Genomic DNA, 18,953 nt, shown 5'->3' on the forward strand with positions numbered 1-18,953 from the left:
TCAGATTTTTAATAACTACCTCCATTTCACAGATGAGGAACCAGGCCGGGACATCAAGTCACAGAGCTACTAAGTGGAGGGTGGAGGACAAACAGGGGCTCATCTATGAAGGGTGAATTTCCCAGGGACTCAGAGGAAGGTGATTCCTTATCTACTAACATTCTACCCCTCATCTCCCTCTAGATTACATCAGCTTCTCTGCTTGAGGTAAAATGCTGTCAACCTAGAGTTTCACTGGGTGAGTTAACTCAGTAAATTGCTGTTTGCCACTTTGCCACTTGCACACTATGAATTGCTTTAATGTAGCTTTCCTTAACCGGTTAAGATCAAGGCTTTGGCAGAAAAGGGAAGGGAGCTCTGAGATGGGAACACAGGACACTGCCTGGAAGGAGGGCTGACAAGGGAGGAGTTATGGGGGTAGAGAGACAGCTGAGAGCACAGGAAAGCAAGAAAGTGCCTGCAGCAATTAGGCCTGGCAAGGAAACGTGTGGCAAGGGGCTGACTGGCCTTGAAACCAGGTGCGTACAATTTGAAATTGATTAAAGAGATGATTTAACAAAATCACAGAAACAAAAAGCCAGCCTAGCAGAAATTTGGAGAAGGGTAGGGAAACAGTCTAAACTCAAACCAGAAAATAGGATTGTGAAGGAGGTTCCACTAGTTGAGCTACTGACTGCATAAAACATATTCTCTCTTCCTCAGGAGCCAGCCCACCATCTCAACTGTTACATATGCTAGATATTAAACATAAGTCAAAGGAAGAAACAATCTTCACAGTTCCTAATGGGCACACATTTTTTCCAGCCTTCACAAAGGTTATGTTTTCTCCTAGGAAGACGGCAACAGGTGATGGTGGTGCAAGATCCATTTGGGTTTGGGGGTAGAGATCTGAGTGAAAGATAAAGTACTCTATACTTGAAACAATCCCCCCACCCCCAAAGACACATGATCCTCTGAAACACTCATCAAAGACTCTGTGTACCAAGCAGGCCAAACGAAGGTGAAATTTCTGCCAGGTCATCCGCAAAGTTGTTTAAAAGCAAAGTGGAAAACAAAAAAAGCAGCTAACAACATTCTTGTACCTTGAATGCTTCTTTTAAAAAAGGCCTTACATCCTTCACATGACCAGACTCCATAGTGATATCCCGATGCATAATCGCTGCAGACAGCACAGAAGTGGGCATCCCTCTTTGAACTTGGACTAGAAACAGGGCTGGCACAACTGCTCCCACTAGCTTTCCTTTTCAATGTCTCCCTAGGGGCAAAGAGAACAGTCACTGTAAAAGAACATTGACGGTAAAACAAGGCCTTTCTAGAAAAAGGAATAGCATGAACATTGCCTCGTGTATCTCTTTGCCCTCCAGGCTTCATAAACAAATATATTCCAAGAGATCTGATCAAGCAAAACCTTTGTTACTGATATCAGATCTATGAAGAGTCGCTCTGTTGGGATCGCTGGTGTCTGAAATTGGATAGGTGAGTTTACACCCATCCACACCGTGTGGATGAACACCGGTTACCGTGGAGAACTACCCTGTAGCCATCAGGGTGTACATCTCTGTAATCAGTGACTACATCAAGTCTGGGTGGGAGCAGGAGGGAAAAGGGGAGAGCGAAGGAGAAGAGAAGAGGAGAGGGGGAGAGCATAAACACATGCCTGTCCCTTGAGAAGGCTCTGAAGAAAGCAGGTGTTCAATGCAGGGTGGAGAGGCTTACCACAGAGGAAGGGAGAACGCACAGGGGGGGCACCGGCAGACACCAAGAACACACCGGCTAGTTCCTAATTTTGCTACAGCATGTTTCCTTTGGAAAGGACATGGCAGAGGTATGATTGATGTATAAATTGAATATGCTGAGGTTTAATGTACCCAAATATTAGCAGAACTCTGATTAGAACTTGTCCTCAGAAATAAGATATTTCTTCCTTTAAAAGTTGAATGCGAAGACATTACTTTTAAAAAGTCATCTACATTTTTCATATTCTCTTTTACCAATCAAAAAGTTCTTTAAAAAAGAAGAAAAATAAAATTAGTGTGTAATATGGCTTTCTCAAAGTTTTATGAATTTGAAAGTAATAAACTTCAATATCAAATATGCCATAACTTAGTACTTGGGTTCTTGTGTAAAGTTATGCCCCCTCATGCTTCTGCCTATACTACCTCTGCCCTCTGTAGCCATGATTATCATTAAAACTATCCGAGTTCAATCCCTGGTTGGGGAAGTAAGATCCCACAAGCCACATAGCACAAAATATATACGTGTGTGTATGTATAACAAATTGAATGCAAATAATCCATGATGTTACCTTGCACTTAGAGTTTCAGAATGTTCAACTAAAGTCCACATTAGTTTCCTGTCAATCTTTATAAAATGTTATTTAGTTCACTGTTTAAAAATTTGTACCACTGTTTGTCTTTTCACCTGTCTAGCATTTCATCGAGTTGTAATACCGATGGTTACTTTTATCTTGGACATAATTTGTCATGAACACTAAGTTGTGATTTCACTTCAAGATAGGTAGGCTCTAACTTGAAAATAAAAATTCCTTTTTCAAACGCAAATCACTTCATCAAGAAGAAAGTGATTTAAATTAAATATTTTCCAAAGACAGTCATGAAGTGAATTCTCCCCCACAACACAGATCTAAAAGCTCAACTTTTTAGTAAGGACTAGAATATCAGAATAGATATCCTAGAATTCAGAACATCAGATGTTCTAGGAGCTCTATGTGATAATGAAGACCTTGTATAACACATATCTTTCTTCTCACTAAATCATAAAGCAATCTGAATATCGGCCATAATATAATTCAGAATGAAGACTGGATTTACCTGTTCACAGGGAAGGTGTGTTCTAATGATCTGGTTTCACACCAAGGACTCTTTTGAGGTTCTGCATACAGAAGTGACGACTGGCAATGGATGGCTAAAGGAGAGAGGTGTCCAGGAGTTGGCCACAATACATTTGGGCTTGTGGTCTGTCGACCAGGCCCATCTTCTGAGTTTTTGGGAATACTGTAATTCATCACAGCAGGGCTATAGAATGTCATGGCTGAGTATTCATGGCAGCTCTCTACATAGGAAGAGGGTAAATATATGGGGCCTGGCTCCAGGGATAGAATGGATTGACCGCAATTATAGGAGACAGGAGAGTTAAGGCTAGATGGTGAGTTTTTGACATCCATGTCTTGAGTAGGTAACAGCTAGGAAAACCCCTTGTGAGAAGAAGCACAAAAGGACATTATAATGTTCTCAGAGTCATGGACAGGTATGGCTGTAAAGAAAAAAGAAAAGACATTTCTAAGTTACAGGTACAAGCATACTGTGAAAAAGGTTGACACATTTTTATTATACACACACACTTATATGGACCTAGAAATACATCCTGAAAAATATACACACAACCTCAGAGGGGTAGGAATAAAAGGCATAGAATTCATTTTCTCCTTCATTCACTTCCATAAAGCTTTTGTTGTTAACTATAAGAATTTTCTACCATGAGAATTTAATATAAAATACTTTTAAAAATTAAAAAACACAGGGAGTTCCCTGGTAGCCTAGTGGTTATGACTTTGGGCTCTCAGTGCTGTGGCTTGGGTTCAATCTCTGGAGAAAAACCAAACTTTAAAAATATATGAGTAAGTAAAAATGCCAACCAGTTTTTTTCCCCCTAGAAGTAGATAAATTCATTTTTAAATTCTTACAGAAAAATTTTAAAAACCTACCTCAAAGGGTAGATCAGTAAGCATGACTAGCATTAACAGATCTTCAAATACATCATGAATAGCCAATGATAAAAAAAGGAATACATAGGCCAATGCACCTGTCAAGGATCAATTTATTGCCTCTCACCTTCCAATGCACTCGTCAACGTATGTAGTATATGTTCTACGGCAATAGAATTCGTTTAAGCATTTAAACTGAGCCCAGTGCTAAGCTTTCTCAGTAGAGGGCGCTGCAGGGACTGCAGGAGGAAGAGGCCGCTGTGATTTCTGGCAGGGGCAGAGGCTGACATGGTGGGTGAGAACAGCCAGTGGAGCCTGTGCTACCAGAACGAGATCCCACTGCAAACATGCAGCCCTGGCATGGCAAGAACCTTTCTGCAATGACCTATTTAGACTACGGCCTGAGGAGTTCGAGAATTTGTCCCTTGTGCAAGCTTCATCACCAGCACCTGCATGCTCTGAAGGCCTTCCGCTCTGGCAGGTAACTGGATTTCCAGGGCATGCCCACGCCACCAAATGCTGACTGCCTGCTCCCCACCTGCAACTCCAGACCACTTTTGTCTGGGAAAACCAGTGGACATTTTAGTGGCCAAACTATCTTTTCCAAGGAGGTCTGAACAACCCCACCCCCCGGTTTGTCCTTCTTGGGTACTCTACCTCGGCTCTTGGGTGCCTTATAGAGTTTCTTACATCTTACACTTAATCTCCCATCACAGCTGGGAATTCTTATATTAGACTTCTCCTGTTGAACTTATTGTGTAGTTTCTTTCCTGACGGGAAAGAAACACACTGCTATGCAACAGAATAGAAAATCCCCAAACAGCAAATTTAAAAGTCAAAAGTTTTTGGAAATTTGTCATATGATAAAGGTGATGTCTCAAATCACTACAAAAACGTTGGAACACAGAATAATCATTGGAAAAAGACATGTCTGCCAGAATAAACTCCAAATGTTAAGACAGAATTGGAAAGAAAGGAGAGGGAGGAGGAAGGGAGAGAGGGTAAGACAGGAATGGGGGAGGAAGAAGGGGCTGCACAGGTGCTAGAAGAGAACACAGATAAATCCCTTTATAATACGGGTGTAGGGGAAACCTTAACTATGACTCAAAATCCAGACGCAGTTAAAAGATGTGCATGCTGCTGCTGCTGCTAAGTCACGTCAGTCATGTCCGACTCTGTGCGACCCCATAGACGGCAGCCCAACAGGCTCCTCTGTCCCTGGGATTCTCCAGGCAAGACATAAACTCATGAAAGCAAATATCTGCAGATCATAAAAACAGCATAAGTCAGTGCTCACTTTGGCAGCATAAATACTAAAACCTGGAATAATACAGAGATTAGCATGGCCCTTGTGCATGGATAACATGCAAATTTTGAAGCATTTCATATTTTTCATATGATATCACATATATGTGGAATCTAAAAAAGGTACAAATGAATCTATTTACAAACCAGAAATAGAGTCAATGGCGTAGAAAACTTACGGTTATCAAGGGGGAAGGATAAATCGGGAGACTGGGATTGACATATGTACGTTACTATATATAAAATGGATAACAGTAAGAACCTACTGCATAGCACTGGGAACTCTACTCAATACTCCGTACTGACTTCTATGGGAATAGAATTTTTAAAAAGGGTGAATGTGTATTTATATAACTGATCCACTTTGCTGTGCAGCAGAAACTAACACAACCTTGTCAATCAACTATATTCCACTAAAAACTAATTTTAAAAAACACCATAACTCAAAACGTTAATGACTAATTGGAAAAAAAATACTCCCAACTCATATTAGAAACAAAGGGCTAATGTCTCTGGTATATAGAGAGAGCTCTTAAATTAAGATTAAAAAAAAAAAACCCCAAACTTCATTAGGAAAACAGGCAAAAAACACAAACAGAACACATAAAAAGGAAGGCAAATGGCTCTTAAAACACATAAAAAGATGTTCAACTTTGTTCAATAAAGAAATACAAATCAAACTGTACCAAAATACCATTTCTCACTGATGTTTGCCAAAAACTCAAATGTTTTACAACAGATTCTCTTGGCAAGGTTACGGGAAAAACATGGACTGGCTTCTACACTGTTGGTGAGAATGCAAAACGGCACAACTTCCATGGGTACTTGGCAATAAATAGCAAAATTACATACGCTTTGGACTATGAGTCCTTACTGATCATCCGCTACCACTGCAAGTGACTGTTACATCAGTTCTTCACTCTCATAATTAGTAATCAGGGGAAAAGAATTAAACCTGTACTCTGCCTTTTTAGGAGGACCTGTAGTTTATCCCAAGATAGAGGGGGAAACCCTTCTTTACCAAAGAATGCCACTCAATACGTAGTTCAGAAAAATATTCAGATGGATAGATAGATAAAGTGGGCAAATAAATCAAAATGCTGATAGTTACTGATTCCAAATAGTGAATATATGGACATTATACCAGTCTTTCAACTTTTCTGTAACTGAGATTTTTCATGATAAATGGAGAAAAAAAAACAAAATAATACAAGAAATTTAAAATGGAAACCTTAAAAAAAAGTTTAAGTATCTGGAATAATATACTTTGGGGAAGGGAACAATGACCTTTAATAATGAGACTGGTTGAGAGAGATCATTAAGAAATTTGCCTAGAGAAGTTCTCCATTTTCAATATTCTCAGCTCCAGCTGGCACCTACCTCCATATGCAGGCAGCTTGGCTCTCTAAAGCTCCCAATTCCTTCTTCCTGACATTTTCCTTTGAATGCTCACTCCATTTGTCATCAAAACAATGTATCTGTGGTGATTTTAAAAAATATCCACGGTCTTCAAGACTCCTCCCTTCAAAAGATGGTGCCTAACCTCCCCTTTGAGTATGGGCTACATTTAGTGACACCCTTCTAGAATAAATTATGGTAGAATGGATGGCATGCACTTCCATGACTATGGTGTAAAAGGCACTGCAGCCTCTATCTGGCTTGCTCTCTTGGATCACTTTCTGCAGGCACTGCAGCCTCTATCTGGCTTGCACTCTTGGATCACTTTCTGCAGGAAAGCTACCTGCCATATTGTGAGGACACTTAAGTAGCCCTACAGTGGCCTTTTGCCAACAGCCAGTAAGGAACTATAGCCCCAGTCTAATGGTCAGGTGACTGCAGCACTGGACAATATCCTAGCTTAACTGCTTCTGGATTCCTCTCAGAAACCATGTGAGATGTTTGTCGTTTTAAGCTGCTGAACTTGATGACTGTTATAGAGCACTGGCTAATGGTACAATGCATGCATACATGCTAAATCGCTAGTCATGCCCAACTCTTTGCGCCGCTATGGGATTCTCCAGGCAGGAACACAGAGGTGGGTTGCCATGCCCTCCTCCAGGGGATCTTCCTGACCCAGAGATCAAATCCAAGCCTCTTACGTCTCTAGCATTGGCAGGCAGGTTCTTTACCACTAGTGCCACCTGGGAAGACCAACTGGTACAATATCCATGGAAAAATTCATCATTTTCCTCCCCCAAGCCACTCATTTCCTATTTGTGTTAATGACAAAGCCCATTGCAGTTATCTGTCTTCTCCCCTTCATCTAGCTGCCTTTCATCAAACCCATCATCATGAGCTTTTCTCTCCATTATGCCTTTCCCCCCACTAAGTCTTTTGCCACCATTGGAGCAAGCTCTTGCTACTTCTTACCTGCGCATCTTAAATAGGTTCCTCACTGCTCCTAGACTCCAATTAGCTCTCTCCAGGGCCCCAGAGAGGCCAGATTAACATTCTTAAAAATCCAGCTCTGAGCAGCCCTTTGCTCCCCACCAGCCTCTTCTAAGCCATACTCTTCTAATGGTCAAGGCATTCCACTGCTGCTGCTGCTAAGTCGCTTCAGTCGTGTCCAACTCTGTCCGACCCCATAGATGGCAGCCCACCAGGCTCCCCGGTCCCTGGGATTCTCCAGGCAAGAATACTGGAGTGGGTTGCCATTTTCTTCTCCAATGCATGAAAATAAAAAGTGAACGTGTAGTCACTCAGTCGTGTCCAACTCTTAGCGACCTCATGGACTGCAGCCTACCAGGCTCCTCCGTCCATGGCATTTTCCAGGCAAGAGTACTGGAGTGGGGTGCCATTGCCTTCTCTGTCATTCCACTCTAACCTCCTTCATTTTCCTACAGAAAACCTGCCATATCCATAAGAAATACACAAAGTACATTGTGAAGTGGTTGGCATTCTATGCCCTAACACTTTTTTCACACTAGCACCCCTATTAGATGAGAACTACACTGAATCCTTCTTGGAAGTTGTAAGAGTGGAGTGGGAGAGTAGGAAGTACATACAATTAGGTTTTAAGCTCCCTGAAAGCACACACTATATTTTATTCACCTTCCAATACAATGCTAGAAATATCTATTGTAAGAAAAGAATATGAAGAAACTTTCCTGACAGTCCAGTGGTTGAGACTCCACATTCTCAGTGCAGGTAGCGCAGGTTTGATCTGTGGTCAGGGAACTAAGATCCCACGTGGTGCAGATTAAAAACAAGGAAAAAATGAAGAAATGTGTCGAAAATATATGCTTTCAGCCAGTAAAGAGTATTAATCAAAGATGGAGCACTTCTAGTAGGCATGGTATTAAGCAGATACAGAGGATCTAAAGGAATCCCAAGACATGCACCCTGCCTTCAAGGAGCCATGGTCCCCAGTAAAGAAGGCGGGCAGACCAGGTAAAATAACAAGGAACTGATACAAAGGTGCTACCACTTCCAATCAACACTGACTGACCACAAGGGACCGGAGAGAGAATGGTAGCTGAAGATAAATATAAGATCAAGGAAGTTTTAAAAAATATCTATGTGTATTTATTAATCATGAGTACAGGATTCCATATTTCAACTACTTAGATTCCCAGTCAACATATACAATCCCTAATTCCTAAAAGAAAATATGAAGGATAAAGCATAATGCTAATTATTGTCCAGTGGTCATGTATGGATGTGAAAGTTGGACTGTGAAAAAAGCTGAGCACCGAAGAATTGATGCTTTTGAACTGTGGTGTTGGAGAAGACTCTTGAGAGTCCCCTGGACTGCAAGGAGATCCAACCAGTCCATTCTGAAGGAGATCAACCCTGGGATTTCTTTGGAAGGAATGATGCTAAAGCTGAAACTCCAGTACCTTGGCCACCTCATTCGAAGAGTTGACTCATTGGAAAAACTGATGCTGGGAGGGACTGGGTGCAGGAGGAGAAGGGGATGACAGAGGATGAGATGGTTGGATGGCGTCACCGACTCAAAGGACATGGGTTTGTGTGGACTCCAGGAGTTGGTGATGGACAGGGAGGCCTGGCATGCTGCAGTTCATGGGGTTGCAGAGAGTCGGACATGACTGAGCAACTGAACTGAACTGAGCATCTTATGCGGGCAAGTATTTAATCAAAAGACATTTAAAGTATTTTAAAACACAACTTAAACAGTATACAATTGAGAACAAAATACTTAAGTAGCATGCATAAAAATTGTATTTATACATAATGTAATCTGGAAGCAATACTCAAGTATAGCTGATTGGGGCTTCCTAGGTGGCGCTAGTGGTAAAGAAGCCACCTGCCAATGGAGAAGGCAATGGCAGCCCACTCCAGTACTCTTGCCTGGAAAATCCCATGGACGGAGGAGCCTGGTAGGCTGCAGTCCATGGGGTCTCGAAGAGTTGGACACGACTGAGCGACTACACGTTCACTTTTCACTTTCATGCATTGGAGCAGGAAATGGCAATCCATTCCAGTGTTCTTGCCTGGAGAATCCCAGGGACAGGGGAGCCTGGTGGGCTTCCGTCTATGGGGTCGCACAGAGTCGGACACAACTGAAGCGACTTAGCAGCAGCAGCAGCCAATGCAGAAGACATGAGACGGGTTCAGTCCCTGGGTCTGGAAGATCCTCTGGAGAAGGAAACGGCAACCCACTCCAGTATTCTTGCCTGGAAAACGCCATGGACAGAGGAGCCTGGCGGGCTACAGTTCACAGGGTCCCAAAGAGTTGGACACAACTGAAGTGACTTAGCATGCATGCACATAGTTGGTTTACAGTATTAAATTTTTATTTCTTGAACTTAAAAAAAGAAAACAAGATGGCTTACACAATTTAATAATAATTTTAAAAAAGCATACCCAAAGTTTAGTGTGATCACCATGGTGAGTATCCCAACTTTCTTATACAGTTATTTAGTCATTAAGTCATGTCCACCTCATTTGCAACCCCATGGACTGTAGCCCACCAGACTCCTCTCTGTCCATGGGATTTCCCAGGCACGAATCCTGGAGTGGGTTGCCATTTCCTTTTCCAGAGGATCTTCCCAACTCAGGGAGCCAACTCACATCTCCTGCATGGCAGGCGGATTCTTTACTGCTGAGCCTTTGGGTAAGCCTATTTCTTATACAGAACACTACTCACAGTAAACTTACATAAGGATAAATTCAACATTCTCAATCATCAGATGAAGATCAAATTATATTCAAGAAATTAAGCAGGAAAGCAGATTTTAAAATAAGAATTTGAAAACAAGCTTCAACGTAATAATCAACTTTTAAAAACCAATTAAATTGTTTAAACAAACAAAAAATCATTCTCTGAACATTTTGGCCAATCAAAGTTGGACTGACTTTCATGTTGTCTCAACTTTACATTGCCCAAAAGAAATGTAGTTGGCATTTCAGCTGAAGTAGCTCAGAAAAGCCAACCCACTAAACTATCAGAAAACCAAGGCTATCTTTTCCTTTCATTAGGCCTCTTAAAACCATAAAGTTTCTGCTAACACAAAGTGATGAATAGTAGCAAGGAAACCCATGAACTTGAAATAACACCCCCCATTATCCAGTTAGAAAGAGAAAACATCATTTAAAATGAAAATGACATCTCTCTCAAGAGCAAAGAATCAATTCCATTGAACTTTTACACCTACAACTGAAATGTTCATTCTCGACCCAGAAATGCTGAAATGACCTGTCAGATGCATACCGCAAAATAGCAAATGCCAGGAGATTCATCCAGGCAATCTATTGGACACCACGGCAACTTGGTTTAGAAAATACGGGTTTTATACATATACCAACTTCTCTCGGATTTCCACACACACCCCAGTCCCATGATAATTAATGTGATAGCTGGTTGCTGGACAGTGCTTAAGAGGATGTGCTGGGTTTTGGCTGGGTATCTTTTAAATTATCCAGATTCACATGACAACTACTTGTCAGTGGAGTCTTGGGTAACTAATAACTTGGTAGCTATGCAAAGGGTTCTTCCTTCTTAAGCAAAGACACAACAAAGGGTGATGAATTTAAATCACTGCAGTAGACCTGGGACCCAAGAGAACAGGTAGCAAAAGGGAAGTCTTCTCCATTGGAGGTCTAGAAAAGCGAATAAACAGCCTGCGGTCACTTAAGCAGTTCTGCTCTAAACCAGGAATATAAACTGACTGAAGGAAAGAATTCCCAAAAGAATAAATTTCTACAACAATGTACCAACTGGATTTTCCTGACACATTGGTTTGAACATCCAAGCATTGCCTCCGTGACCTCAAGCTCTGGTATAACAAAGAAAAACAGTCTCTAAACACCTTAATTGTTGGGCCCGGCAGGTGTAGAATTTCACCAGGCCAACAAAAGAATGTGTACCCAGACATCCCGAATCTATAAGTAATCATTTCTTTGCGTGCTGGTTTTAATTCCTAACCATAGCCTAAAAACAAGTGGCCCATATCCTTCATGATGAACAGCCCTTTGTCTTCTGCCCAAAGTTCTCTCTCTCACACTTCTCCAGCACACACACCTGTGTGGAACCCTCTCGGGTCACGTCTGTGTCCAGCAAGAAAGCTTTTTGTATACATGGGATTATACACAGTGTTCTAATGTACTAGCTGGGGAATGCATTATGGCTCTTAAACTAAAAAATAATTTTAACTTTTTAAAAGTTTTTAAAATTCCAAATATTGACAGTGATTCCTTGGCAAAGAAAAAGGCAGGCCCTAGAAATGGCACAAAGACACTCTAGAAAGATTAGACTGATTTTTATCAAAGTGCCTATTAAGTCTGGTTAAAAAAAAAAAAATTAGAAGGCAGTCACCACCAGGCCTGTTTTTATATATATTCTTGTCCAGAGGACAGAGCAGAACACTGGGCCCAATGTCCAGCTGCGCCTGAAGGCCAGGTGACCTTAGACAAATCACATAAACTCCCTGAATTCCCACATCTTCAGTAAAAATAGGGACCTCACACGGGTTCCCCTTCTCACAGTGCTTAGAGGATGAAGTGAAATGATGTACGTGAGAGCCATTCCACAAGGTGTCATTCCATATCCAAGAGGATGAGGTCAGTCTTTCAGTATGCCACTGAATATGCTTAGAGTGTTAGACAGGATTTTGAGACAATTTAGATTCAAAAGCCCTTTTGGCCACCCTGAAGATTTCTGCCTCCTAATTTTTACTCTTACCTTCTTGACAGTCCATCGCCACTGCCCAAAAAGCTGAGCTGCAAGTAGCCTGCGTGGGACACAAAATACCACATGCTCCTATGCTATATTTTCCAGTCCGCCCATCACACTTGTCCGAGCATTCAGCACTAACACCCCACACCTGTGCCTGCAGAAGTCGTAAATTCACATTCACAAAGCAGACAATGGAAGGAATTTAAAGATGAAGTGTATGTCTTAGGTGTCCTTGATGTGTATAGGTGGCTACTTGCCAACCATTAGCCTTACATGTATCTTTCCCAAAGAAAAGTATTAACACTCTCAGTTTGATATTAGAAATAAAAAGCACTCTAAAATCATTATGCAATCATCATTAATAATTAACTCACATGCAACTCTTAAGACCACGTACAGGTATTTTCCAAAATGAGAAAACTAACTTCCCTCGTAGCCTACTGAGCTGGACAGGAGATAGGATGTTTGGGGCTTGAATACAGGAAGAGGACAAAGCCTCAGCCCCATGGTTATCACACTGTAAGGGCAGGGATGGGGCTGTGCAGGGCCAGCCCATCAATCTTCTCTTTCATCGTCAGGTCTTTGCTGCTTCCCAGTACCAACCGTCAATGACAATGCTCCATTTTTAGGAAACTGAACCATATTAAAATATTTGGAGGAGGGTACAGGAGAGCTGTGGGTGAAGATATTCAAAAGGACATGACATTGCAGAGCTGAGCACATGCAACTCTCCTGCCAGTCCGGGGTTCAATAGTAGAACACAAAACATTCATCAGCAAAACGGCAGTCCTGCCTTGTGGAAATATAGGAGTCCAGTAATTTGTCTTTCCAGGCAACCCTCATTCTTCTGTCCTCTCTCAAGTACACCTGCAAAAGATTCCCTTCGTAAAGCCCTTAGCTATTATCAAGAGCTGTAACTGTTCCAGTCAGAAATGCCAACTACCCTGTTTGCTGGTGCTTCATAAACTTGCCAGTCTGTGTATGCTAGTTACTGCCGCTGTAGTTCTCTGAAGGGTAGGTTGTATGCATATTTAAAAGACAGGCTCTTGTTTTTCACAACACCAAGGAAAAAGGAAAACGACATCAATCTGACGTATCTTTATTAGGAGTGCCTAGCGATTACAGGCTCCTGCTTACTGAAATGAATAATTAAACAGGAAACAAATATTGGTTTATAAAAGATTTCATATCTGTGTCTTACAGAGAAATCTAGATTTCACGACATGGGCAAAGAAAAGAAAAGAACTGACATCTACAAATAAATTAGGCACAGACCTTAGCCCCTATTAAGAAGATTATTAAATATTTTAACCTATGTAGTCTCAATCACTCTATATTTTATTTTAAATGACTACAAATTGTCATTTAATTCTTATGCTTCTCATTATTTGATAATATGTAATTTCAAGTAACTTCTTAATCTCAAATATAATAAAAGTATCTCTTAAAGGCAAGATTATAAAAAACCATATATTCTATTAATATTACATAAGTAATAAATATGTTTCAAATGGTCTTGTATTTCAGTTCAGAATAACGAATGGTGCACACTGTAGCCAAAGGCTTATACCACAATGGGATCCGAACTTGCTAAGAATTAAATCTACTAGCCCAATATAAATCTAACATGTCTCTGGTTTCCCATTTTCAAAATAGTTTTGTCTTTGCTTCAATTTATCACAAGGGGACAGGATTAAAACAAAAATATGACAACCTGGCTCATCCTCAAAAAAGGAGGGGAACTGAGGTTTTCTTTTGAGAAAAGGAAAGGACAACAATTATTTCTGAGTAAGAATATATTAAAGAGCAACACGATATAGTCAGCAGACAGACAGTGATTTCCAGGGCTGGGACTGAGTGGAGAGGGCCAACTAGAAAGGGTGCTTCTGGGGCTGCTGGAAGGGTTCCATGCCTTGATCATGGAGGGGATTATATGACTGGGTGCAACTGTCAAGATTCAGAATGTGATAGATCTGAAGAGGCCAGATTTTACTCTATGTAAATTATACTGTAATAAGCTTGACTTTCAAAAATGCTATATGTCTAAAACAGTGTGCTTGGTGCTGAATGATGAAGTCTAAAATTCAAGCATACATTTCTCAAGGATTCTAAATGTAATTACCAAAAAACATGCCAGTAAATGGTTCAAGTTCAGCCTTCAGTATCCTATTATTTTATTATTTATAGATATTATGTAAAATGATTCAAAACATGATTTTAAATTATTAAAAGATGCATCTTGAATTACCTGTTGGATACACATGTGTGGAAAACTGTAATGTAATATTCTTTAAAACAGACATCAAGTGCTAATTATATTTTGAAGGGTTGAATCTATGTATTTCATTTTATAAATAAATTGAGAAATGTAAATGGTGATATGATTCATTTGTGTCCCTCTATGAAAGACGTGCTAAATGGTTTTTAAATTGACTTCAGAGACTTGTATGTCTTAAATGTTACAGGAGACTGGTGACTTTTGAAATAAAAATCATTCAGTAACTCAAATTTAAAAAAAAAAAAGCTTGAACATAAAATGGAATCCTAAGTTTTATGCTTTACCACCTGTTGATAAACAGATCCAAACATTTTCCCCTCTTCTAGAATGTAGGCAGAAACATAGGTTTTTCTGCAGGACAAAGATATGAGCCAAAGAATAAGTGTGTAATGTTCTTTTCATGGTCACAGTACATTTACTTTTTACAATACTCACAGCACAAATCTTTCCACATGTTCACTTTTTAAATAACAAACCTCTTTCCCCACACACAAAAGAAAACAGCCACTGTGAGTCTGCAAACTTAGAACAAAAATTAAAATTCCCAATGGAAGTGAAGTTGCTCAGTCGTGTCCAACTCTTTGTGACCCCATGGACGTAGCCTACCAAGCTCCTCTGTCCATAGGATTTTCCAGGCAAGAGTACTGGAGTGGGTTGCCATTTCCTTCTCCAGGGGAGCTTCCAAAAGTACTGGAGTGGGTTGCCATTTCCTTCTCCAGGGGATCTTCCCGACCCAGGGATCGAACCCAGGCCTCCCACATTGTAGGCAGATGCTTTACCATCTGAGCCACCAGGGAAATCAATATAAATACTAGAAACCTAACAATACTATCTTTCCTCAAAAGCGTTGTGTGCCAACACAAAGCACAAAGTTGCTTTTTATGAAGCTAGTAAAATTAAGTCAACCTTATTTTCCTAAATATTCACCCAAGTCCAAAGTTTAGTTTTTCACAAAAATAATATTCCCTTGACTTAATTTAATATCCAATATTAATTAGGCAGGAACGGGGAAACAACGGGTTAACAGAACAGTGGCGGGGTTCCGGGTCAGCACATAAAACAGTCCAGGTGATCTCAATCTCGCTCGATCCGTCAGGAAAGAAGTTAACTCTGCTTTTCTGGTATGACTAAGGTCTCCCAGTTAAATACATTTAAAAATACTAGCTACCTGCCTGATACATGCACGTCTTCGCAGACTCAAGCACGAAGTGCCCTGGTCAACTTTCCTGTCACCATTTCATCCACGGTCGGGAAATTCCTAGAGAATATAGAGGTTTTTCCTTCGAAAATATCTATTAACCCAATGAACCCGGAGCTTACAGGCACAAACTCATTAGTTAATACGCCAGCCTCTTGAATGAAAACATTTAGTCAAAACATGAAATGTCTGTTTCCAGCAGTTTTCGGGGGGTGGGGGGCTGATTAGGGGGTGCTTTTATTGTTTTCAATATTACTGTTTTCCCACCATTGGATTTCAAACATTAAATCACACCTGGAGAAAAGGGGCACTTACCTTCCTTGTGCACACCAGCCTAGCAGTCACTAACCCGCGGCACGCGCTTTCCCCGGACTAGTTCTGTGCCCCCGCAAACGGAGAGAGAGCGCACCCGGCGCAGCCCAGACCCCAAACGCCCGCCTGCACCCGCAGCACTGGATGCCAGTCGCAGCCCAGGATAGTCCCCTTAGGGTCGGGCTCCCGCCGCCCCTTATCTGCTCTGCAAGTTTCCACAGGCGTCTCTCGAAGCCTCCGCGCTCCCAGCGGCCTAGCAGTAGGGGCAAGGAGTGGGTATCCGAAGGGCCAGCAGTCCGACGCACCGCAAAGATCACGAATGACTTAATTAGGAGCGTCTCCTTCCTCTTATAGACTCGAGGTGGCGGGGGGGCGGGGAGGGGTGGAGATGCCGAGAACCCACGTGACCACCTAGCCTGCGGGTCGGGAGATCGCAGGAGGATCCGGGCTGCCTGCCTCGCCACCCACGCTCACCTGAGCGAAGTAGGAAGCCCCGGGGCAGGGGCTGTCACCGTCCAGAGCCTCACTGTCACTCTCAGGGGCGACAAAGCACACACGGCGCCCCTCCCCTGTCTTGGATTCGGGAGATCTGGGGCGCGGGCCTGCGATTGTGCATTCCTAACAGGTGATGCTGAAACTGAAGCTGCCGGGCTAGGGGCCTCGCATTGACGGGCGGCTCCCCAGACCCTGAGCCACGTTGAGTCCGAGAGGATCTGTATGCTTCGGTGTCATTAAATAGAGAACTCTGCCTCTTTAAGTGAGGGGTTGGATTTGCCCAGTCCCCAGCGGCAAGAGCAGCCTTGTCCCCCTGGAGAGGCAAAGCCTCGTAGCACGGGTCGGGAGATGGAGGGTGAAGGTTCTCATCTCTCAAGGGCTGGCTGGGAAGGCCGTCTCGCCCTAGAGCAAGATCCCGGGAAGCTCCTCAAGCTCATCTACTGCAAGGAAGCCCATGGGATCCGAGGCGGGGAGGTGGTACTGTGCTTCTCTGCGGAGGCGCCCCCAGTCCCCGGCGGCTCCTCGACCAACCTCTCTCCGCAGGCGAGCGCCCCCTGGTGGTAGTTCCAGTTTCCCAGGTCTGCACGCTTCTCACCCACCCGACCAGGCAGTATCCCACCGTGTGCACACTAGTAAATTTAAGTCATTAATATCTATACACGTGACAAACGGACACGGTTCTTGATGCGGTTGCGGCTCCAGATCGCAGGTGCAGGAAGACCAAAGGGGCATATGGAAGGAAACTTTTACAGACTTAAATGCTTGGGTTTAACCAAAAATAGCCTAGAGGGACGCTAGTGTGCTCTGGGCTTGTGAGAATCAAGTCCATAGGCGGTGGAGACACGCTCCAAATATGGAGAGTCACCTACTTTATAAACAATGGTTATCAAAAATTTGTACTCTCCCCACCTCCAAGTTTCATTAAAGCTTGGACTCCTGGATTTTCTCAAGCTGTAGGGCAGAGTTTCCTGGTCCTTGAGGCTGAGGCTGAGAAGTTTAGACAGGATAGTGTATAGCTGGCAAGATCCACCCTGTGGAGGGTGGTAGAAGACAAAATGCTTATCTTTGCCAGTCTTTGCTCCCCTGTTCCCTTTCCAAGGTATTTCTCCAGTACCTAATACCCATGTGCTTTTTCCTCCATTCCACTTTAAGGATAAAATTTTAAAGGATAGTGTGTTTTTGTTTTTGTTTTTAAATCAGTTCCATTTGTGTACTTGTCAACAGATATCCCAGAATGAAAAGTATTATGAAGGAATTCCAGTCATGCATGGGCCAATGAGGAGACAAAGATTATGGAACAGTTAAGAAAACTGACATCTATTAAGTATCTGCATCATCCAGAAAGTGCATTAAGTGCTTGCACAGCATCTCATTTAATCCTCATTGACCCCACTTCTCAGATAGGGTAACAGAGAGAGGCTCACAGAGCTTATATCAGCTACCTGAAGTCATGCATAGTAAGAAAAGAACCCAGTAGCAACAATGCTTTCATAAACAGCTACCACTTATTGGGCATTTAGCCATGCTCCACTTTCTATGGGAGTCCCTCATAGCTCAGCTGGTGATGAATCCACCTGCAAGGTAGGAGACCTGGGTTTGATCCCTGGGATAGGAAGATCCCCTGGAGAAGGGAACAGCTACCCACTCCAGTATTCTGGCCTGGAGAATTCCATGGACTGTATAGTCCATGGGGTCGCAAAGAGTTGGACTTGACTGAGTGACTTTCCACTTTCTATACATAATTTTATTCTACAACAAGCCTCTGTGTCAATTCTATTATGAATTAGCCCCATTTTATGATTGAGAAAATGGCCAGTCAATGGCTGAGAAGAACTTGAATCCAGGCCAGTGAGAGCTCAAGACGGTTTTCTTCCGCACCATGGCTTCAGTCAATAGGAAACAAAGATGTCTTGAATGCCAGAACATTGTATCTCCTGCAGACAAGCCCCACCTTAAAGGCTCCTGCCATCGGTGAAAAAAGCTTCTGCTCAACTCCGGGAACTAGAGCTCCCTGTTTGCTGTGATGCTTCCTTCAGAAGTCATTCCACTCACCAGAACAACATGTTCTCTTTTTAAAGACCCTCAAACACCCACAGAAGCTGTTTGTCACTCAAGGAAACCTCACTACAGGAAATATTAAGCAAAGAGAATGAATGGGAGTGAGTACATTTCCTTCTGACTCACCCTGTGGATCAAGAAAGATAATAGTACCTTAGGGATGAAAACTTGCCTAGCTGAATGCAGTGAGTGGGGAAGGTGACTGTTCCAACTCCCCCTGAACCAAGGCTAAAACCAAGAAGGAATTCTTGAAACAGTTAATGCCATTAACAAGGCCAAGTAGCACCTGAAATCTAGCGTTGTGGATGTACCTTTTTTCAGCAGGGTCTTTCACTTCCACCTCACCTATGACCTACCTAAGGAAGCACCCACATGGTACAACATAGAAGGGCTTTTCCCTCTCCCAAATATCCTACAATAAGGACTGAATGGTGAGGACTTCAGT

The 18,953-nt window shown here is 42.4% G+C and overlaps 1 protein-coding gene and 1 non-coding gene across 2 annotated transcripts in view; one reads left to right on the forward strand and one right to left on the reverse strand.

Moving 5' to 3' along the window:
- The window catches only part of ESR2 (estrogen receptor 2), a 58,038-nt gene extending 42,026 nt beyond the window's left edge, over positions 1-16,012 (reverse strand). The window contains exons 1-3 of the mRNA XM_052646901.1: positions 15,959-16,012; positions 2,832-3,214; positions 1,083-1,255 (exon numbers count right to left, since the gene is read on the reverse strand). Coding sequence (XP_052502861.1) covers positions 1,083-1,255; positions 2,832-3,184 — 526 coding nt within the window. The 5' untranslated portion in view covers positions 3,185-3,214; positions 15,959-16,012. The remainder of the gene's footprint in view (positions 1-1,082; positions 1,256-2,831; positions 3,215-15,958) is intronic.
- LOC128054879 (U6 spliceosomal RNA) lies at positions 5,014-5,117 on the forward strand. The gene has a single exon (XR_008200029.1). It is a non-coding gene; the product is annotated as a U6 spliceosomal RNA (small nuclear RNA).
- Positions 16,013-18,953: the final 2,941 nt, after the last annotated feature.

Source organism: Budorcas taxicolor, chromosome 10 (genome assembly GCF_023091745.1).
Source record: "Budorcas taxicolor isolate Tak-1 chromosome 10, Takin1.1, whole genome shotgun sequence".
Classification (NCBI taxonomy): Eukaryota; Metazoa; Chordata; class Mammalia; order Artiodactyla; family Bovidae; genus Budorcas; species Budorcas taxicolor.